Source organism: Erythrolamprus reginae, chromosome 1 (genome assembly GCF_031021105.1).
Source record: "Erythrolamprus reginae isolate rEryReg1 chromosome 1, rEryReg1.hap1, whole genome shotgun sequence".
Taxonomy (NCBI): Eukaryota; Metazoa; Chordata; class Lepidosauria; order Squamata; family Dipsadidae; genus Erythrolamprus; species Erythrolamprus reginae.
This window is the reverse complement of record NC_091950.1, coordinates 28,403,439-28,426,891: the sequence shown is the minus strand read 5'-3', so window position 1 is coordinate 28,426,891 and position 23,453 is coordinate 28,403,439. Positions and strand designations below refer to the sequence as shown.

The 23,453-nt window shown below is 41.2% G+C and overlaps 1 protein-coding gene across 1 annotated transcript; it reads right to left on the bottom strand.

The window, feature by feature from the left end:
* Positions 1-303: 303 nt before the first annotated feature.
* SLC35E1 (solute carrier family 35 member E1) lies at positions 304-23,450 on the bottom strand. The gene is made up of 6 exons (XM_070748251.1): positions 22,923-23,450; positions 16,244-16,314; positions 15,527-15,664; positions 13,297-13,422; positions 8,828-9,073; positions 304-4,926 (listed from the first exon to the last, which is right to left on the bottom strand). Exons 1-6 carry the CDS (start codon positions 23,335-23,337, stop codon positions 4,687-4,689), a joined length of 1,236 nt encoding a protein of 411 aa, XP_070604352.1. The 5' UTR covers positions 23,338-23,450; the 3' UTR covers positions 304-4,686.
* Between the last annotated feature and the right edge of the window lie 3 nt (positions 23,451-23,453).

Sequence of the window (23,453 nt, the reverse complement as noted above, 5' to 3'; positions counted from 1 at the left end):
CCCCCCGGGGCTCTCATGCTGTTCTCCTTCATCCCATTCCTGACTCTCCTCTCCCCCGTCCGACTGTTCAGCCCCCTCCCCTGCGCTGTCATCCTTCTCCGGGCATGGAGCCAGCAGAGATACAGCTGGTCCCTGAGCAGCCTCAGGCTGAATCACAACAAGTCATAAGACAATTCAGTATTTTTAATGGTGGGAATTTTGATTGGCTCATGTGTCTTGGTACTGGTGGAAAAGAGAAATAAGTTGTCTACAATCTTTAGAAAAAAAATGCTGTTATTTTAAACATAAATCCAAACCAGAAAGTTTTAACTTTGCAGAATTCAGCTTTTATTTACATATTCAAATTTAAAAAGCATAATTACAACACACTTTGTTTTATCCAATTTTCAAATGTGCAGACTAAAAAAATCATGGTTCCTGTACACTACAAATAAAACCTGAAAAAAGTTCACCTTACTTAGGACAGGAGTGACTGCATTTATTTATAATATATACATCCACACCTATCAAATTAAAATTTCCTTTTTCAGACACTGTCAATGCCATATACAAACCACCGAGAAATGCCCCTCTGAGAGGCAAGTGACTGACTACACAAATCTAAACATTTATTTGGAAACAGGCAGGTCCATCTTGCCAGTTTGAAAAGAACAGACTTTCAAAATATTCAGACTCGAAACTGAAGCTGTCTCAGAGAGGCTCCATGTGCCCTTTCCTAAGTTGCCCCATTTCATAAATGAATTTAACTTTTTGAAAAGGTGCCTCCCGTGGCAGGAAAGGCTCAGAAATGTTTTAAGACACAGAAAACAGCAACCAACTTGCCATGCTGACTAATATGCAGTTTGAACCTAACCCGTATGTTCATACAAAGGAAATGTTTCAGCAAAAAGATGCTCCGACAAGATACTAAAGGGCATGCCCAGAATGTGTTGACTCTGCTCTAGTTCTTTTGTTGTTCTTCATGCTCTTCTTTGCATTATGGTTCTAAAAGCAACTGAAAAGGAAAACTCTTCAAAACTTTTAAGGAATTTGTCCTTTACTAAATTCAAATATTCTTGAACTCTGTACCATAGCTTTCTCCAATCTCTTTTATTTTCAAATCTCATAATTTCTAGTTATCATTGGAATTGGGCCATGTTTGCTGGGATTATGTGAAGTAATATCTAACAAATTTGGAAGACACCAGACTGAATGAACCTGGAATACTTTGCTCATCACTACTTTCTAGTATCCAAATTTTGTCAGTCCACTTCTGCAGGTAACAGAAGCCGTCATCCAAGACCTTCATTTGACTATCCAAGGATGTACATAAAAAAGAAAAGGCAGGGACATAGGTAAATAGTCCTTAGCATGAGTTTTTCAAGCACCAATTGTGTCCTGTTTATTGAGAGACAAAACATTACTTATTTACAAGAATAAGTTGCTTGTTGAGTCTTAGATCTAAAAGTCAAATTTTACAACTTTTACAGTTATAAAGTTTGTAACTTTTACAAGCCTGTTCTTTGTCCTAGTTGATTGTTTTGATTTGGGGAAATTACAGAAATTTTACAACACACTCAAAGCCAAGTACACACCGAGATTTCCAATTACATATATACAAGTACATGTGCACCCCTTCCCCGAGCATACACACATACATACATGCGCTGTTATCCTTCCAATCATCTCCTCCCAAGACAAATAAGTATGAGACAAGATGGGACACCTAAAATGAATATATCAAGCCGGTCCAGAATAAACATAATACTCCAAATATTGAATTTCACTGGGAATGGGGTTTTTTTTGGGGGGGGGGCAGAACGTAATGTATGTGCTCTCATCACATGTATAGCAAAGTCCTACTTCATGCTGCTCCCTTCTTTTGACTCTAATTGGGCTACAACTGCTCAAAACTAAAATATTACATTAGGACTACACTAATTACGATCAGCATCCTGTTACTAAGACAAGATTCCCAAAGTCTCTCATTGCTTCAGAGAATCTAGGCCAGAGGTCTTCAAACTTGGCAACTTTGACTTGTGGACTTCAACTCCCAGAATTCTCCAGAAAGAGGAAGAAAGAAGAGAAGAGAGTTAGGAGAGACAGCAGGAGAAGGAGAAAAGAGGAGAAGAAAAGGAGGGGAAGTAGGTATAGAAAGAGGAAGAGGAAGGGTTGTATGAGATAGGGAGGGAGGTAAAAAAAGCAACCTCGAACTAACAATGCATGAAAAATGTACAGAATATATGTGTAAAGATTCTGTAAAAGAAAGAAATGAGCTGATAAATATGTGACAATGTCTGTATGGGAATAAAAAAAACATTTTCCAAGAAAAAAGAAGTTGGCCAAATTTGAAGACCTCTCTGATCTAGGCAGAAGGAAGAGAAAATGAATCTCTGTCCAACCTGACAGTGTGAAAGGATACAAGGGGAAGATATGTGACAACATACTATAACTTACTGGCTCTTACTGTTTTATAGTGTATTTTGGACATACCTAGTTCATTCAGTCACCTATGTCTCAACAAGCCTCTTAAAAATTAAAATTATTATAGGGTTTGCATCGTTACACCACCAATGAGACTGGAATGTTTAATTGATACTAGAAGGCGGCAGATTTATGTTCCCAACTGAATTATCAAAAGATAGGAACCTGCTCTTCACTGGTCCTAAACTGGGTGAGATCGCAAATCTTTATATTCTTTTCACCTAAATTTATTTTTAAAAATCCCACAAAGTAGACTCACTCTCTTTGGACAAACGCACTTTTAGTATGGAAGTTAGTTCACACACACACACGTAAGAATAATGTCCACTTTTAAATTTTGGCATCTTATGTCCTTCACAAAAATGTATTAGCTAATTTTTTAATATAAATCTAACACACACGCGCACACACCCAATTTTTGACTCTGGTCTCCTGTTCAAATTGTACTGAAATGATTTTCATTTTGTTTCCATTTTAGTGGCCAGGCATGCTCATGTAAAGTCCAAGTCTGGTGGTTTTATTCTTCTACAGCACGCAACTTAAAAAGAGAAAAGCACGTTCCCACTTTGTTCTGTTAGCCATTTCTTTTCATTCCTTTAGTATTATAAAAAGAGAGGGATGTTGGTAGAGAGACATCCCTGTCTTTCTGCTCTAAGAAGAAGGCAGGAGAGATGAAGCCTAAATAACTTAGAAGGAAAATGGCGCCCTCTTAGCATTGTCATCCTATTCCTTTTGAAATCCTCTAGGGACAAATCAAGACCAGAGTAACTGGCCCCTCTACCAGTCCCTTCAACCTCCCCATATTGTAGCCTTCAGGAGGGGCCTTATTACACAATGCAAAGCTTCCTTGCCAATTGCATACAGCACGGCTGGCTTCTTCTCATCCAGAGCTGCATTTTCTTTTTCACACATTGTTAGAGAACTCAACGTGTGTTTAGCTTCCCTTTGCTCAAGGAGCGTGCAGTTTTAAGAAAATCAAATATACACCCTAAAATGGTGTGTGCATATTTTCCTTCCCACCATCGGCAGGGTCCAGTCGAATTGTAAAAACAAACAGGCCAAGGTATTTAGCTCCTATCTAAGACTTGCTTTCTTCTATAAACTAAGGGCCACTGTCTTACCTGGGCAACCCAGAAACATGATTTAAAACTCACAAGAGCATATTGGACATATCAGAGATTCTGCTGAAAATCACAGTTAGAGAAAGAGCTAGTTGCTCCAGTTTCAGTACCCAGGAAAAGAAATGTCATCCACACCAGGAAAGAAAGAAAGATTATTTAAGAGACAACATAAACAATCCAGTGCACAAATTATGCCCAAATCTGACATCAGGAGAGACCAATACTCACAGTGGTTCTTTTTTTTTTAATGATCCTTGTAAACTAGGAGAGCAGAGCCCTCAGAAAGTAATTCCTGAAGCTGCATGATATTAATATGAAACTTTGCCCTATGGAGCAAATTGTATGCTACACGGATCTCTTTGCTTCACCTTTTTGTATAAGCAGGGGGGGAAAAAACCCAAACAAAAAAAAGGCTTTGAGACCATAATTGAAATAGGAGTGGGAGAGGCGGGATTTCAGAGCCATACTTGCTACACAGTGCTAGCAGCAAATTCCTGCTATTACATGATTTGTTTTTCTTTTTGTTTTTAGAATAAATCCATTCATTCTTTCACCTGGAAACTGCTCCCTGTTCTTCTTCACTTTTGGAAATCCCCCTCGTAATGCTACAAACCAAGGCAGCAGATGAGCAGCCTCCTTATAGAGTACAACAAACCACCTCCTCTTTTCCAAAAGAAAAGAGGGTCCGAGAAAAAGAGTTGTTTCTGTTCCATTTTGAAAATAACTGAAAATGAATGGCAAAGTAAGGCAGAATGCAACTCAAAAAGATCGAAAACCAGGAGTGAACAGAAGAAAAACTGGCCACGTTTGTGCTACCATGGACAATCAACATGTTCGGGGGCATCTGGCGATCACAGAGACTCAGAGGCTACAGATTGGGGCTTCTGCATGGCCAAATTTTACCCGATGAAACCCACCCTAGTGGTTTCTTCCACTAGTAACTATTGCTTGGCATGCAGTACCCTCTTCTATAGCATTTATCCCTCCATGGGATAAATATGCACATACCCCGGCTATTCCTTGAGACTAAACAGTCACACGAGTGGAAGGGAAAAATTCCATGTGAACAGTTCACATTGTTTCAGCAACGAATACGCCCTCGCTAAATATCATAGCGGCTGGAGCTATAGAGCGTTGGATAGTTCTGCCGGGAATACTGGAAGTGATCTGCGAGGACATTGCCTCTGCTGCTACCATACTGGAAATCTCCATGATGTGCGAAGGAGGCAAGTCCATTCTGAGACTTTTCCGAGGGACTCCAGCGCCGATCCAGGCTTGTTAGATCTCCCGTCGTGACAGGAAGGAGCTGCTTTTTGGCTTCCCGGTTTGCATCGTATTTGGTCTGTAAGATAATTGTATTATCAGCTGCAGAAATCAGAATCTCTAACAAAGTATAAACAGTGTAATGACAAAGGGATGCATTGACTACCTTGAGAAATATTAAATGAGAAACTGTTCAATTGTTCTTTACATTTATTAATGAGAAAGCACTAACTGCTCCCATTGACGATGGACAGAATAGAATAGAATTTTTATTGGCCAAGTGTGATTGGACACACCAGGAATTTGTCTTGGTGCATATGCTCTCAGCGTACATAAAATAAAATATACATTTGTCAAGAATCATGTGGTACAACACTTAATGATTGTCATAGGGGTCAAATAAGCAATGAAGAAGCAATATTAATAAAAAATCTTAGGATATAAGCAACAAGTTACAGTCATACAGTCAACATGGGAGGAAATGAGTGAAAGGAATGATGAGAAAAACTAGTAGAATAGAAGTGCAGATTTAGTAGAAAGTCTGACAGTGTTGAGGGAATTATTTGTTTAGTAGAGTGATGGCGTTCGGAAAAAAACTGTTCTTGTGTCTAGTTGTCTTGGTGTGCAGTGCTCTGTAGCGATGTTTTGAGGGTGGACAGGATTAAGAAGTTCACCTCAGAATGTAAAGGATTGAGTAAGGTGTCCGCGTGGTAGACACTATTGTGGGCTTCCATCATGGCAAAAGGATGGACCTATATCTGAGGAGCAACAGAGACGTATTGCCTTTGGAGTCTTGGAGCAAATTAAGAAGTCCTAACAGGCCAAGATGCAAACCCAAGCCTGATTGGTCACTTCATTTGACTTCTAGAGTCTCAAATGAAGCCCCTCCCCACTATTACATCATAAACTGAGCTCGTCAATATTCTTATAAGAGAATAAACCAGGCTGATTTCACTTGGATGGATGGGATCAGTGAAGCAAAGTGGGTGTGGCGAAATCAACATCCACAGAGGTAGGATTTTTTTTGTCATTTTGAGAGGAAAGCAGAGTTCTGAACTATAACTTGTTATATAAGTTCTTTTGTTTTGGTGTGGTGGGCTGCTAAGATTATAGGCCGCTAGGGAAACTCTCAAAGCACATTTAGGTTATACAGCAGTCATGGCAAACCTTTTTTCCCTTGGGTGCTGAAAGAGAGTGGGTATGCACGAGTGCCCACACCCATAATTTAATGCCTGGGGAGAGCAAAAACAGCTTCCCCTATCTCCTGGAGGCTGGAAATGGCCTGTTTCTCAACTTTTGGTGGGCCCAGTAGGCTTGTGTTTCATCCTCCCGGGCTCCAAAGGCTTTCCTGGAGCCAGGGGATCATAAAAATCTGCTCTCCGCGCCCCGGAGGTTCTCTGGAAGCCAAAAAACGCCCTCCCAGAGCCTCTGTGCAAGCCAAAAATCAGTTGGCTGGCACACATATACATATTGGAGCTGAGCTTGGGCAACAGCTCGCGTGCCAGCAGATATGGCTCCGTGGGCCACCTGTGGCACCTGTGCCATAGATTCGCCATCGGTGTTATACAGTGTCAAAGTTTCTTTGTGATATTTAGAAACGACGTATCACCTCCTTCACATTAAATTCAACTACCAACCTCAGATCAGAGGATAGACTCTTAAAGGCCATTTCAGCTCTCAAGACTGGAGAACCCTTATTTCATTGATTATTTTGTCATACTCATTTTATATTACAACCACTAGTCACGAGTAATTTTATACGGTATTTAAAATTGTTGCATATTTATACTGTAGCTTGTAAGGAATCAACCTAACTTTTGGGTTGTCTTTACAATATTTGTCAGAATTAACTTTGTCTTTGTCGTCGTAAAAGCTTAAGGCATACATTGTTTAGTTTTCCATCTCAAAACTGTGGAGAACCAGGTTGTTGATTTTGCACCACTGAAATCTGGCAATGTTGAGGACTGATAGAAGAGAATATTTGTAGCTCAAGACTGAATTGTGCAGGTCTCTGCTGCTAATCTGAGTTTGGTTGTTTTCTTGGCCTTTCATTACCAAACGAGGTAAACATCATCTATGAGGATGTCACCTGCTTTGATAATGAAACTGCAAGAAAATAACCCGTCTCAGAGAATAACCAAGGGCCCCGTGTGTTGAGGAGTTTCAAAAAAGAGGACTATGCACTACTTGTGGCTCTGTAGCTTTATACACACAACACTTAAGGTAGAGCTTCGTTCACAGAATATTTCATTTGAGAAATCAAGAGATAAGAATCCACAAAGACAGAAATATACCCCTTTCTTAAGACATTAACGAACGTCAAAAGTTAAATGAAAGCCATTCTGTTCATTTTAAGGAAACAGGAAATGAATCCTGACCTAGCCCCACCATCTAAAAAGTTAAACCTCAGTTATGATTGATAAAATTGAACAGGTCCAAAGCCGGGCTACAAAAATGATAGAAGGTCTTAAGCATAAAACTTATCAGGAAAGACTTAATGAACTCAATCTGTTTAGTCTGGAGGACAGAAGGGAAAGGGGGGGGACATGATCGAAACATTTAAATGTGTTAAAGGGTTAAATAAGGTTCAGGAGGGAAGTGTTTTTAATAGGAAAGTGAACACAAGACAAGTGGTCACAATCTGAGGTTAGTTGGGGGAAAGATCAGAAGCAACGGGAGAAAATATTATTTTACTGAAAGAGTAGTAGATGCTTGGAACAAACTTCCAGCAGACATGGCTGGTAAATCCACAGCAACTGAATTTAAGTATTCTGAGCAGAGACAGGTTACAAGCGGTGTGCCACAAGGGTCTGTTCTGGGTCCTATTCTTTTTAATATGTTTGTGAGTGACATAGGGGAAGGTCTGGTAGGGAAGGTTTGCCTATTTGCCGATGACTCTAAAGTGTGCAATAGGGTTGATATTCCTGGAGGGGTCTGTAATATGGTAAATGATTTAGCTTTACTAGATAAATGGTCAAAGCAATGGAAACTGCAGTTTAATGTTTCCAAATGTAAAATAATGCACTTGGGGAAAAGGAATCCTCAATCTGAGTATTGCATTGGCAGTTCTGTGTTAGCAAAAACTTCAGAAGAGAAGGATTTAGGGGTAGTGATTTCTGACAGTCTCAAAATGGGTGAGCAGTGTGGTCAGGCGGTAGGAAAAGCAAGTAGAATGCTTGGCTGCATAGCTAGAGGTATAACAAGCAGGAAGAGGGAGATTGTGATCCCCTTATACAGAGCGCTGGTGAGACCACATTTGGAGTACTGTGTTCAGTTCTGGAGACCTCACCTACAAAAAGATATTGACAAAATTGAACGGGTCCAAAGACGGGCTACAAGAATGGTGGAAGGTCTTAAGCATAAAACGTATCAGGAAAGACTAAATGAACTCAATCTATATAGTCTGGAAGACAGAAGGAAAAGGGGGGACGTGATCGAAACATTTAAATATTTTAAAGGGTTAAATAGGGTTCAGGAGGGAAGTGTTTTTAATAGGAAAGTGAACACAAGAACAAGGGGACACAATCTGAAGTTAGTTGGGGGAAAGATCAAAGGCAACATGAGAAAATATTATTTTATTGAAAGAGTAGTAGATCCTAGGAACAAACTTCCAGCAGACGTGGTTGGTAAATCCACAGTAACCGAATTTAAACATGCCTGGGATAAACATATATCCATTGTAAGATAAAATACAGGAAATAGTATTAGGGCAGACTAGATGGACCATGAGGTCTTTTTCTGCCGTCAGTCTTCTATGTTTCTATGTTTCTAAACATGCCTGGGATAAACATAGATCCATCCTAAGATAAAATAAAGGAAATAGTATAAGGGCAGACTAGATGGATCATGAGGTCTTTTTCTGCCATCAATCTTCTATGTTTAATTCCGCCAACCAGGGTTCAAAGAATGCTTCAACTACATTCATTTTTTATTCACTGTTTGGCATGAGATGAAAGGAAGATTTTCCAATGGCTACGTACCTTGTTGTACAAAAACACTCCCAGGATAGCAGTCATCATGCCCAGAACATTGGTGGAGGTGACAGGGTTGCGAAGCATGACCAGGGAGACGCTAATGACCATGATCCTTTTTGTGGCATTTGCAACAGAATAACTCAAAGGGCTGATGAGGTTCAGGATGCTGAAGGCAATGACATTCTGGGCAAAGTTGCAGAATCCGCTGATGGCCAAGAGAAGGATGGTCCATGGCCAATGAGCCATAGAGCTCTGTGGGAGAAACAGTCTATGAGACATCAGCTCACTTAAAAGAAACAGAACACACTGGCTGTGGTAATTGGTTGGGTGTAACTTAATATTTCTCTAATTAAGCACAAGGATTCCTAGCTTTCAATTCCAAACATTGTTAAAGATATAAATATACTTTGGAGTAGGCCTGTACATGATGCACCCATCTGCAAGTCCTTATATAAAATGTATAAAACCAGTGCGCCCTGCACTGGTTTGCCGATCAGTTTCCAGTCACAATTTAAAGTGCTGGTAATGACCTATAAAACCCTACATGGCATCGGACCAGAATACCTCCGGGACCGCCTTCTGCCGCACGAATCCCAGCAGCCAATTAGGTCCCACAGAGTTGGCCTTCTCTGGGTCCCGTCAACTAAACAATGCCGTTTGGTGGGACCCAGGGGAAGGGCTTTCTCTGTGGTGGCCCCAGCCCTCTGGAATCAACTCCCCCTGGAGATTCGAATTGCCCCCACTCTTCCCGCCTTCCGCAAGCTGCTGAAGACCTATCTATGATGCAAGGCATGGGGGGAATAACTATCTTGTCTCCCGAGCACCACCTTTTTTCTGACTATAATATATGAGAATGGTATGATTGTGTAGTAATGATCGTTTTTTAATATTTATAGGTTTTAAATTGTTTTTAACTTATATTGGATTTGTCCTTTGTATATTGTATTGCTGTTGTTGTGAGCCGTCCCAAGTCTTCGGAGAGAGGCGGCATACAAATCTAATAAAACTTAAACTTAATATTTCCCCAGTATCATGTTATTAAAGTAGCTTTTTGCCTGTGAATCCAAGTTGCTAAATATTATGTCACTAGTTGTTGACATAAAACTATTTTTATATGCACCATAATCATTGTACTTGTCGAGTAAAGAATTATCAGTTCTGACATATGCTTAGATAGAAATGTCCTTTATGTTTTAACATAAAAGTATATTTTAGTAAAAGCATTAATAAAAGATCCGTGACAATTGAAGCATCAGCTTGAAAGTTGATATATTAAACTAAAACAGTCCTGTGGGAAAGTTTTGCTTTCATGTGGTTAGAACAAATCAAATACAGTGGTACCTCTACTTACGAACTTAATTCGTTCCGTGACCAGGTTCTTATGTAGAAAAGTTTCTAAGAAGAACCAATTTTTCCCATAGGAATCAATGTAAAAGTAAATAATGTGTGTGATTGGGGAAACCACAGGGAGGGTGGAGGCCCTGTTTCCTCCCAGGAGATTCCTAGAGAGGCCCCATGGAGGCTTCTCCCTGCCTTTTCCGGCCCTGTTTCCTCCCAGGAGATTCCTAGAGAGGCCCCAGGGAAGCTTCTCCCTGCCTTTTCTGGTTACAGTTTCAGAGGCTCGGGTTCGTAAGTGGGAAATGGTTCTTGAGAAGAGGCAAAAAAATCTTGAACACCCGGTTCTTATCTAGAAATGTTCGTAAGTAGAAGCGTTTGTAGGTAGAGGTACCACTGTACTCTTTTTCCTATAATATACTGAAATCTTGCTGGGTTACTCTGTTACAGGTGATAGTAATTTAATGATCAAAGTTATGTGGCGTTGAACAAGTGATAGTTATGAACAGTCTTTATATGTCACCTAGCCACCTAGGATCACCTAGTCACCATTTGCAACCTATTTTCCTGGCTTCCTACCAAGTCAATCAGGAAGCCAACAGGGGGTAACAAAAGGTGACCACATGATGATCTCACTTAATAACCTGTGGTGATTCACTTAATGACTGTAACTGGATCTACCAGAATTTCTGTTGCTAAACTCCAGTCATGTGACATGTTTTACAACTATGCTGCAGCAACAGAAATTCTGATTCCATTTACATTCTTTAATCAAGGACTGCTATTAATATCAGAGAAATAAGACCATTTTTTCAAAGAAAGTTGAAAAAAGATTTAATTTTATTTTTGAATAACTAACTCCTTTAGAATTACTTAACCTGTTAGCATACTGTGCAGAATTTACCAGATGTAGCTGAGACTCTAAGTGCAAAGTAATGGAAAGACTCTATTTTAAAGGATGAAAAAGTGATCAAGATTTTGCAATAATTTCTAAACTGGAATGGGCAACAGGGCACTATTTGGATACAATAGTCAAAAATTCTTACTAACTACACTGGGTACAGTTTATTTACTTATAGCCACCTATCTGCTAGGCAACTACACTATAATTTAGCAGCAATTATCTTAGTGGCCACCTATTTGCTTAAAAAACCAGTAGAACAGTGAAAAGTTTAATTTAATATAATTTTGGTAAGGAATTACTTAGGAATAAGATTTAAATATTTCTTCCCTCAAAGACTTCAACAGTCTTTCGATTTCAACAAACCACTTGAGATTGGCTAGCGCTAGCCTATCACTTCACCAAAGTTAATACCATAAAATACCAAAGTCCAAAAAGGTGAAAACTCAAAGGGTATGAGCAAAAAATACATTTTGACCTCCCTCATAAAGTACAGTAATAAAGGCACTTCCCTCAACTCCAGCTACAATTTATTATGCATCCTGCCACAAGAAAGGCAAGATTATTTGTGATATAATACCCGTGCCTTTAGCAGGGTCTGCAAAAGTGCCTAGTTACCTAAGCCAGGGTAGGCAAACTTGCTCTTCTATGACTTGTGGACTTCAACTTCCAGAATTCCTGAGCCAATCATGCTATTTCAGGAATTCTGGGAGTTGAAGTCCATGTGTCACAGAAGAGCCAACTTTGCCTACCCCTGACCTAAGCTGATGATCATCATGAAGAAATCCTATTTTGTGCAGCCACTAAGAGTATAAAATGGCTTGCTGGCACATAATCAAAAGATATAACTCTCTCAGGGAGAATAGAATAGAATAGAATTAGAATTTTATTGACCAAGTGTGATTGGACACACAAATAATTTGTCTTTGGTGCATATGCAAGGAGAAGTATAGCTGAGTATCATCAGCATACTAGACAGTGACTATCTCCAAACCCAGCAGCTCACATAAATATTAGCATAGAATAACAAAGTTGGAAGGGACCTTGGAGGTCTTCGAGTCCAACTGCTTAGGCAGGAAACCCTACACCACTTCAGACAAATGTCCAACATCTTTTTAAAAACTTCCAGGGTTGGAGCATTCATAACTTCTGGAGGCAATACTGTTCCACTGATTAATTGTTCTAACTGTCATTAAATAGGATTAAACTTTGGCTGATTTGCAAGACAATCCCAGGGATTGAGCCACAGTCTCTCATAAGACTGCTTGGTAGTGCCCTGAAGTGAAAGAGTGGAATTACTGAAAACTGTACCTCTAAATTTCAGCTTTTTCACCCCGTTGAACTATTAGCCACACAGTTCTTTTATATATATATATTATGGCATCAGCGGTTGTCGAACATTTGTTCTATCATTCAATTAATCTAAAGTCAGATTGATTTGATCTTAATTTTGTGTCTCGGATTGATTTTAGGAACATCTGGTTTATTTACTACCATTATCTTTTTTTCTTGTATCGACCCAGTCATAGAATTTCTTCCAAATTTTATAGTATTTCGATTCTTCTTTGTTTTTAAGTTTTGGGGTTAATCTGTCCATTTCTGCACAGTCGTATTTTTTTTTAAATCATTTCAGCTTTTTCAATATTTCCAGCAGGTCGGCATGACCAGTAGTATGAAAAGCCACCAAAAATGAGGCTACAGGAGCATCAACAGGATTGCATTTTCCTTCTCTCTTTCTCCCAGCAATGGTTTACTTTTTATTGCAGATTTCATTATTTATTTTCACGTTAACAACATACCGAATAAGGTACAACACATGTATCCATTTCAATAATTGAAAAAAAAACCATCTTGTCCTGAATCCTTCCATCTCTACACTATTTTCTACTACTGGCTGAGCTATTCCATCTAAGTGCCCGTCTTCTTGTCTACCAGATTACAAACTCTACTGAAGAACATAGGCTCAAAAAATGTCTACAAATTTCAAGAATTCTGTCAACCCAACATTCAGTTCAGTTTTGGAGCTCTTGTGCTTTTATTGCTAATATGCTCAGAGTCCTTATTGATGATCAAAATCTGGCTGTAAGCAGCAAAGCTGTAAACAGCTAAGACAAATATAAGGGAGGGCTGGGATGGGAAGCATGATAAGAAATATCACCCAAAAAGCAATGGGAGCCTCCTGACCCCCAACCATACTTCAAGCCAAAGGCCTTTTTCTACAGGCTTAGTGAACACTTACCAAGTCATTTTCTACCAGGAATGAAGATAGATCGACCAGTACCCATGTTGGGATCATGAAAAACACAGCATGGCACCCGAGGATGTTCAACAGACGGAGGTGGTGTATTCGTGAATCTCTTAAAACCTGTAAGAACGAAGAATTCAGACATGGCTCCTCATTCAAGGATCGTTTCTTTTAATTGCTTTTCTTCCCGTAAACTGAAATGCAATTGCTGTGTCTCAAACACACAACTTCTTTACCTGTGTGCAACTGAACACAGTGGCAGTGATTAAGAAACATAGAAACATAGAAAAAAGACCTCATGGCCCATCCAGTCTGCCCTTATACTATTTCTTATACTTCATCTTAGGATGGATCTATGTTTATCCCAGGCATGTTTAAATTCAGATACTGTGGATTTACCAACCACATCTGCTGGAAGTTTGTTCCAAGCATCTACTACTCTTTCAGTAAAATAATATTTTCTCCCGTTGCTTCTGATCTTTCCCCCAACTAACCTCAGATTGTGCCCCCTTGTTCTTGTGTTCCCTTTCCTATTAAAAGCACTTCCCTCCTGAACCCTATTTAACCCTTTAACACATTTAAATGTTTCGATCCTGTCCCCCCTTTCCCTTCTGTCCTCCAGACTATACAGATTGAGTTCATTAAGTCTTTCCCGATTAAGCCAGTTTTTTCCTAATTAGATGACCTACAGATACATTTTTTATTCATTCATTGGATTTATATGTCGCCCCTCTCCCAAGACTCGAGGCGGCTTACAACATTTATTTATTTATTTCATTTATTTGTTCATTCATTCATTCATTGGATTGACATGCCGCCCCTCTCCCAAGACTCAGGGCGGATTACAACATATAAAAGAAACAGTGTAAACATCCTAATCCAATTAATTTAAAACTAGTTAATCTAAACCCCCAGTAACATTCTCATTCACACAACAAGTCAGCCAGGGGGCTAGAGTCTAATGGCCCCAAGCCTGGTGACATAGATGAGCCTTCAGACTCTTGCAGAAGGCGAGGAGGGTGGGGGAAATGTGAACCTCTGGGGGGAGCTGATTCCATCTCATCTCTCAGAATTCCCAGCTTTCATAGCTGTTGGGCAATGTTAAGATTGTAGAAAGAGTGCAGAGAAGAACAACAAAGATGACAAGGGGACTAAAGCATATGATGAACGGTTGTGGGAACTGGGATGTCCAGTCTAATGAGAAGGACAAGGGATGAAAGGTTAGCAGCTTTCCAACATTAATTAATTATTTATTTTATTTTATTTTATTTATTTATTTATTTATTTGATTTTTATGCCGCCCTTCTCCTTAGACTCAGGGCGGCTTACAACATGTTAGCAATAGTGCTTCTTAACAGAGCCAGCCTATTGCCCCCACAGCCCGGGTCCTCATTTTACCCACCTCAGAAGGATGGAAGGCTGAGTCAACCTTGAGCCGGTGATGAGATTTGAACTGCTAACCTTCAGATCTACAGTCAGCTTCAGTGGCCTGCAGTACAGCACTCTACCTGCTGTGCCACCCCGGCTCTCTACTACTCTTTCAGTAAAATAATATTTTCTCATGTTGCTTTTGATCTTTCCCCCAACTAACTTCAGATTGTGTCCCCTTGTTCTTGTGTTCACTTTCCTATTAAAAACACTTCCCTCCTGGACCTTATTTAACCCTTTAACATATTTAACATATTTAAATGTTTCGATCATGTGTTTCGATCATGTCCCCCCTTTTCCTTCTGTGCTCCAGACTATACAGATTGAGTTCATTGAGTCTTTCCTGATACATTTTATGCTTAAGACCTTCCACCATTCTTGTAGCCCGTCTTTGGACCCGTTCAATTTGGTTATTTTCTTACAATGATGTGTGAATAAGGACATTGTGTTAAGGCATGTAATTTGAACATAATATTGTGGTTTGTAAACCCAGGTTTAGCATGTTATGAACATAAACTACCAGCTGACTTAAGGAAACGGTCCCCTACTCTCCATTTCAGTTTTCCATCTATAAATTGGTTAACAATTGCAGCTAAGACTTTGTGTACCACTAAGAAACTATTGAGTTTCTACACCATTACACACAGCATTAGAGAATATGAAATCTGAAATGTGAATATACTGCGTGCTTGTTACAAAGACCGTAACATAACCATTAGTGCAGTGATATCAAGCATATTTGCAAATGTGTGCCCAAGTGCAAAAATATACATGAAAACAAATAAACACAGGGTACCTTTTTAGAGAAAATATTCTGAAGTGAGAAGCAGAGAGTTGCAGCCAGGGCACTGATAAGCCCCCAAGTATCAAATGAGAGTTCTGTAACTGTAGCCAGCAGGACTCCACCAATAATAGGGATAAGGGATAAATAGACCTGATGGAAGAAAAGAAAAAGAATGCAAGTAAATAAAAAATATATAAGTAAACTGGATCACATACATTTTGAAATTATGGAAATAAGATTAAATAATTTTGATAAGAATAAATTGGAGAAGCTGATGGTGCGATGGAACAAGGTAAAAGAGTATATGTTAAGTAGAATCTGTGATGTAAATATGAAAAATAAATTGCAATCACTCTTTTAGTAATACTTGATCAAGATAGAGCCAAGGAATAATAGATAAACAATTAATATTTTTTTTCTTGAATCCTCTTGTATGGGTGGTGGGGGTGATGGGGGGGGTGTTGTTGTTAGGTGATGGGCACATGCACTGTGCACTGTTATATGTTTGTTTTATGTAAACTTTTAAAAATCAATAAAAAATTATTTAAAAAAAAAAACTGATACGAGACAGCAACTGTTTCCCAAGTTCAGGTGCTACAGAAAGTTTACAGTAAGCCGCACAAAACTCACTTTCCAAACGTGTTCTTTTTCCAGATAAACATTTCAATGGAACAACTGCAGAGAAGCATGAAATATTTCACTCCCTTGACTACTCTTTATTTCTCTTACCTTGGTTGTCTGCTTTTCCTTCATGATGATTCTTGACAGGAGAACAACCCAAATTGGCATTGTTGCTTTCACTGGAAAGGGGAGGAAGGGCAGAGAATTAATCTGAGGACAGAGGCCAACATAGAAACATAGAAGTCTGACGGCAGAAAAAGGCCTCATGGTCCATCTAGTCTGCCCTTATACTATTTTCTGTATTTTATCTTAGGATGGATATATGTTTATCCCAGGCATGTTTAAATTCAGTTGCTGTGGATTTACCAACCACGTCTGCTGGACGTTTGTTCCAAGGATCTACTACTCTTTTAGTAAAATAATATTTTCTCATGTTGCTTTTGATCTTTCCCCCAACTAACTTCAGATTGTGTCCCCTTGTTCTTGTGTTCACTTTCCTATTAAAAACACTTCCCTCCTGGACCTTATTTAACCCTTTAACATATTTAAATGTTTCGATCATGTCCCCCCTTTCCCTTCTGTCCTCCAGACTATACAGATTGAGTTCATTAAGTCTTTCCTGATACGTTTTATGCTTAAGACCTTCCACCATTCTTGTAGCTCGTCTTTGGACAAGTTCAATTTTGTCAATATCTTTTTGTAGGTGAGGTCTCCAGAACTGAACACAGTCTTCCAAATGTGGTCCCACCAGCATTCTATATAGCGGGATCATAACCTCCCTCTTCCTGCTTGTTATACCTCTAGCTATGCAGCCAAGCATCCTACGTGCTTTCCCTACCGCCTGACTTCACTGTTCACCCATTTTGAGAGTGCCAGAAATCACTACCCCTAAATCCTTCTCTTCTGAAATTTTTGCTAACACAGAACTGCCAATACAATACTCAGATTGAGGATTCCTTTTCCCCAAGTGCATCATTTTACATTTGGAAACATTAAACTGCAGTTTCCATTGCTTTGACCATTCATCTAGTAAAGCTAAATCATTTATCATATTACAGACGCCTCCAGGAATATCAACCCTATTGCACACTTTAGAGTCATCGGCAAATAGGCAAACCTTCCCTACGAAACCTTCCCCTATGTACTCACAAACATATTAAAAAGAATAGGACCCAGAACAGACCCTTGTGGCACACCGCTTGTAACCTGTCTCTGCTCAGAATACTCGCCATTAACAATAACTCTCTGATGTCTACGCTTCAGCCAGCTGCAAATCCATTAAACTATCCAAGGATTAAGTCCAATCTTCACTAATTTATCTATCGGCTCTTTATGTGGAACCGTATCAAAGGCTTTGCTGAAGTCCAGATAGGCAATTTTGGGGGCAGAATCCTTTTTTTCAGGGAAATAAATTTACTTGAGGAATAAACTCTTTTACTCCTTCAGCTTCTCCTGTGGCCCCCTGGAGAAGAATGTGAAACTGTACAAAATGCACAGGGAAGAATGAATTATACCCCTCATTCCTCCTCCCCCATTTTATACTGACATAATATCTTCTCTGTGGTGGCTCTGGACCACTGGAATCATCTCCCCCTAGAGATTTGCACTGTTTCCACTCTCCTGGCCTTTCGGAAGGTGTTAAAGACAGACTTGGGGCTGTTGAATTTAGACACTGTTCCAGCCCATGTTGTGACAGAGTCAAAGATGAATGTGAGTGAATGGTTTCAAATGATATGGGATTTTTAGGTTTGGTAAATTAGTTTTTAGCATGTTTAAGGGATTTAGTTATAAAACCTTTAGTTTTAATTTTTGATTTCCTACTGTTTTATTTGTATTCGTCTATTTTATGTTGTAAGCTGCCCTGACTCTCCGGAGAAGAGGGGCCTCGAAATTAATCAACCAACCAACCAACCAACCAACCAACCAACCAACCAACCAACCAACCAACCAAATAAATAAATAAATAAATAAATAAATAAATAAATAAATAAATATTCAAATGAAGATTATTTCATTATTAGACAGCACAACCCTCAGTTTTCCCTGCCTCTGCTTCCTTCTTAAGAACTGATAGGCATTCTGGTTGAACCAGATTATTGGCAGTAAAACCTTTTTTTATTTAAACAATACCATACCTTCCAGGCACGCTTTTTCTTCCTCAATATACACAAGGACATTCTCCTGAACTTGTGCCAACATTCTACACGTAGAAGGAAGCAGCCTGATAATCTAATGAAAACTGATACCTCCATACAGAGAAAACCTTCCTTCTACCACTTTTTTAAATTATTATTATTTATTATTATTTATTAGATTTGTATTATTATTTATTAGATTTGTATTATTATTTATTAGATTGGTATTATTATTTATTAGATTGGTATTATTATTTATTAGATTGGTATTATTATTTATTAGATTGGTATTATTATTTATTAGATTGGTATTATTATTTATTAGATTGGTATTATTATTTATTAGATTTGTATGCCGCCCCGAGTCTCTCCAAAGACTCGGGGCGGCTCACAACAACATAAACAGTGTACAAATCCAATTTTAAAAAAATACAATTTAAAACCCTTATAATAAAATAATCACACAATCCAATCAAACCAAACCATACACCAACCTGGACAACTGGTGTGTGTGTTAATTTCCCCATGCCTGGCGGCAAAGATGAGTTTTTAATAACATACGAAAGGCGAGGAGGATGGGGGCATTCCTAATCTCTGAGGGGAGTTGGTTCCAGAGGGCCGGGGCCGCCACAGAGAAGGATCTTCCCCTGGGTCTCGCCAAACGACATTGTTTAGTCGACGGGACCTGGGGAAGGCCAACTCTGTTGGACCTAATCAGCCGCTGGGATTCGTGCGGCAGAAGATGTATTCTGGTCCGATGCCATGTAGGGCTTTATAGGTCATAGCCAACACTTTGAATTGTGCCTGAAAATTGATCGGCAGCCAATGCAGGCCGCAGAGTGTTGATGAGACATAGGCATATCTGGGGAGGCCCATGATTGCTCTCGTGGCCGCATTCTGCACGATCTGAAGTTTCCGAACAGTCTTCAAAGGTAGCCCCATGTAGAGAGTGTTGCAGTAGTCGAACCTCGAGGTGATGAGGGCATGAGTGACTGTGAGCAGTAAGTCCCAGTCCAGATAGGGCCGCAACTGGTGCACCAGGCGAACCTGGGTAAACGCCCCCCTCGCCACAGCCGAAAGATGGTGCTCTAATGTTAGCTGTGGATCAAGGCAGACGCCCAAGTTGCAGACCCTCTCTAAAGGGGCTCAATAATTCCCCCCCCCCCCACAAGGTGATGGACAGACAGATGGAATTGTCCTTGGGAGGCAAAACCCACAGCTACTCTGTCTTGTTAGGCTTGAGTTTGCAACTCCACTTGTGAACCAAAGTAGCACTGAACTAGGAGAGAAATACAAGTAGTCCTTGACTTACAACAGTTTGTTTAATGACCTTTCGACATTACAACGCTGCTGAAAAAAAGTGACTAATGACCATTTTTCACACTTACAATGACTGCAACATCCCCATGATCATGCGGTCAAAATTCAGACGCTTGCAACTGGTTCATATTTACAACGGTTGCAGTGTCATGCTTCCAATGTACCATTGTTAAGTTTTTTGCAACCTTCTGAAAAGCAAAGTCAATAGGGAAGTTAGAGTCTCTTAAAACTTCACCTAAAGATTCATCTAAGCTTAGCAATCACATAACTAATCTAACAATGCAGTCATTCTCTTAGCAACAGTGGCAGGAAAGGTTGGAAAAACGGATCAACGTTTGCTTAACCAACAAAAATTGGGGGCTCAATTGTGGTCATAAGTCGAGGACTACCTGTAACCAAGATTCCAACGCATCCTTAGTCTCAAGTGTTCACTGGGCAATATTGGGCCAATCAGTTCCTCTTAACCCACTTTACCTGAGGCAGTTGTGGGGATAACAGGAGACAGCATAATGCACTGTGACCCCTTGTGATTGGCAGTCATAGATTGTGGACTGGCACCAAAGTCATCCGGCTTTTCTATCTAGCCCACCCTTAGCCCTAGGCCAGTGATGGCAAACCTATGGCACAGGTGCCACAGGTGGCACGCAGAGCCATATCTGCTGGCACGCAAGCTGTTGCCTAGTTCAGCTCCCACATGCATGTGTGTGCTGGCCAGCTGATTTTTGGCTCACACAGAGGCTCTGGGAAGGCATGTTTGGCTTCCAGAGAGCCTCTGTGGGGTGGAGAAGGGCATTTTTACCCTCCTCTGGCTCCAGAGAAGTCTTTGGAGCCTGGGGAGGGCAAAAACACGAGCCTATTGGGCCTACTAGAAGTTGGGAAACAGGCCATTTCCAGCCACCAGAGAGCCTCTGGGAGGTGAGAGATGCTGTTTTCGCCTTCCCCAGGCAATGAATTATGGATGTGGACACTCGCGCATGCACAATAGCACGTACACACACTCTTTTGGCACCTGAGGGAAAAAAGGTTTGCTATCACTGTGGCCTACTGTGACTTTGAGCCACTCATTCTATCAGCTCAACATGCCACACAAGGTTATTCCTGGGGGAAAAACAGGAAGAAATGCTACCACTAGGTATGCTATAAGATTTGGCAATAGCCTTTGAGGTTACCAGCATCTAGATCAACAATACCAGGTTTGCATCTCCAGAAAGAGGCCCAATAAATTGATAAAAGGCCCCATTGACATTGATTGATGTGGCTGTCCACGCCAGATACAGGAAGGACCCCCAGACTGTGAATCTTTGCTTTCAGGGAGAATACAACCTCATCCAGCCTAGCCTTATCTCTTGAATCTTGAAGTTCAGCCCCTGGATCAGCAACAACTCCATCCTGTCTGGATTCAGCTTTACCTTGTTCTCTCACATTCAGTCTTTTATAGCCAGGAGACTTGCAGAAGTTCTCAAGACATTCTGAGCTCCCAGGAAAAGAGAAGTATAGCTGAGTATCGTCAGCATACTGACAGGGGACTACCTCCAAACCCAGCAGCTCACACAAATATTAGAATAGAGTAACAAAGTTGGAAGGGACCTTGGAGATCATCTATTCCAACCCGCTGCTTGGGCAGGAAACCCTACACTTCAGACAGATGGATATCCAACCGCTTCTTAGAAACTGGAGCATTCACAATTTCTGGAGGCAATGCTGTCGGTAGGTCGAGACCAATGCGCCAGATAGTAACATCTGAGAAACAAAGGACAGTTGGAAGAAGTGCTTCTTTCTTTCTCAGTTACTCAATCCGAGGCCCAGGGGGTGAAGGGGGAAAAACCACCGTTATTTCCACCGCAAGCATTATCCGCAGGTGATGTTTCACAATCCCTCCTCCTATCTACAAAGCCGGAAACAAGTGAAGTGCATCTCCCCACCACAGCACTTTTCCTTTCAAACCTGAGAGCATGGACCAGAACAGAGGTGTACAAAACTTGGCAACTTGAAGACTTGTGGACTTCAACTCTCAGAATTCTCCAGCCATCATAGCTACAGACATCTTAGCAACTGACAAATATTTACAGCAGTTGTAAATGCATGCCAGTTGCTGAAGCGCCTGAATTTTGGTTTCATGGCCATGGGGAAATTGCAGTGGCCATAGGTGCAAGGTGCCAATTAGTCTCCAGGCACAATTCAAAGTGCTGGTTCTGACCCACAAAGCCCTACTGGCGTACGACCAGACTACCTACAGGACTGTCTTCTGCCTCATATATCCCAGCAGCTGGTTAGATCCCACAGTGTCGGCCTTCTCCAGGTCCCATCGGCCAGACAATGTCATCTGGCGGGGCCTAGGGGACGAGCCTTCTCTGTGGTGGCCCCGACCCTCTGGAACAAACTCCCTCCAGAGATACGTACTGCCCCCTCCCTCCTGGTCTTGATTGTCTCTGGCCGATGTGTATGACCGAATTGGATGAATGTGGATGACTGTATATGCGGTTTTTTGAATTTTTATTAATTTTGTATAATTCTTTTTCAAAAAACCCAATTAGATTTCTTCACATAAATTGTCTGCATTTACAATGTTGTACGCTGCCCTGAGTCGCTTCGAGAAGGGTGGCATAGAAATCTAACAAATAAATTAATAAGGGCTGGTTGTAAGTCACTTTTAAATCACTGTCCTAACTGTAAAGAGTTATTAAACGAATGTTGGCTGGCTGGAGAATTCTGGGAGTGAAGTCCCCAAGTAATAATAACAACAACAACAATAATAACAATAATAATAATAACAACAACAAAACAACAATAACAACAACAACAGAGTTGGAAGGGACCTTGGAGGTCTTCTAGTCCAACCCCCGCTTAGCAGGAAACCCTACACTACTTCAGACAGATGGTTATCCAACACCTGCTTAAAAATTTCCAGTGTTGGGCATTCACAACTTCTGGAGGCAGGCTGTTCCACTGATCAACCGTTCTGACTGTCAGGAAATTTCTCCTTAGTTCTAAGTTACTTCTCTCCTTGTTTAGTTTCCACCCATTGCTTCTTGTTCTACCCTCAGGTGCTTTGGAGAATAGCCTGACTCCTCCTTTGTGGCAACCCCTGAGATACTGGAACACTGCTATCATATCACCCCTAATCCTTCTCCTCAAGCTAGCCATGCCCAGTTTCTGCAACCGTTCTTCATGTTTTAGCCTCCAGTCCCCTAATCATCTTTGTTGCTCTTCTCTGCACTCTTTTGCAGAGTCTCAATATCCTTTTTTGCATTTTTTAAGTGGCCACGTTGAAGGACCCTTAGACCAAGAGCCTCCCTCCCTCCCCGTTTCCCACCCACCCCCGTCCATCATACCGGTGTGAGCGTAGGAAACCGGGACGCGCCAAAGGGAGACGTGAGCCGAGACGGAGGCCAAGTACTTGCCAAAAGCCAAGGGGAGGATGAGGCGCGGGTAGGCGCGGGGGGGCAGCTGGGTGGGGCTGGCGGCGGGCACGCGCCAGGCCCGCAGCAACGGGGGCAGGAGCGCCACCAGGCCCAGCACATGGCAGAGGGAGACGGTGACCGGCCGCGGGAAGTCGCCCAGGAGCACCTTGTTCACCACATTCCCGCCGGCGCTCAGCGCGTACCATGCCAGGCAGAGGGCGGGCACGCGGAAGAGCCCCGAGGAACCGCGAGGGGGCGCGCCAGAGGGCGAGGAGGGGGGCACGGGAGGGGGCAGGAGAAGGAGGCCGGGAGGCGGCGGAGGCGGCGGCGGAGGCGGCGACACCATCCTCGGGGTCGGGGGGGAAAAAAGAAGGGCTGCCCCGGCGCCTCTGCAGCTTTGCCTTTTCTTTTTTTTTACTTCCCCCTCGGCCGCGTCATTTCCGCACAGCCGGCGGAAGCGGC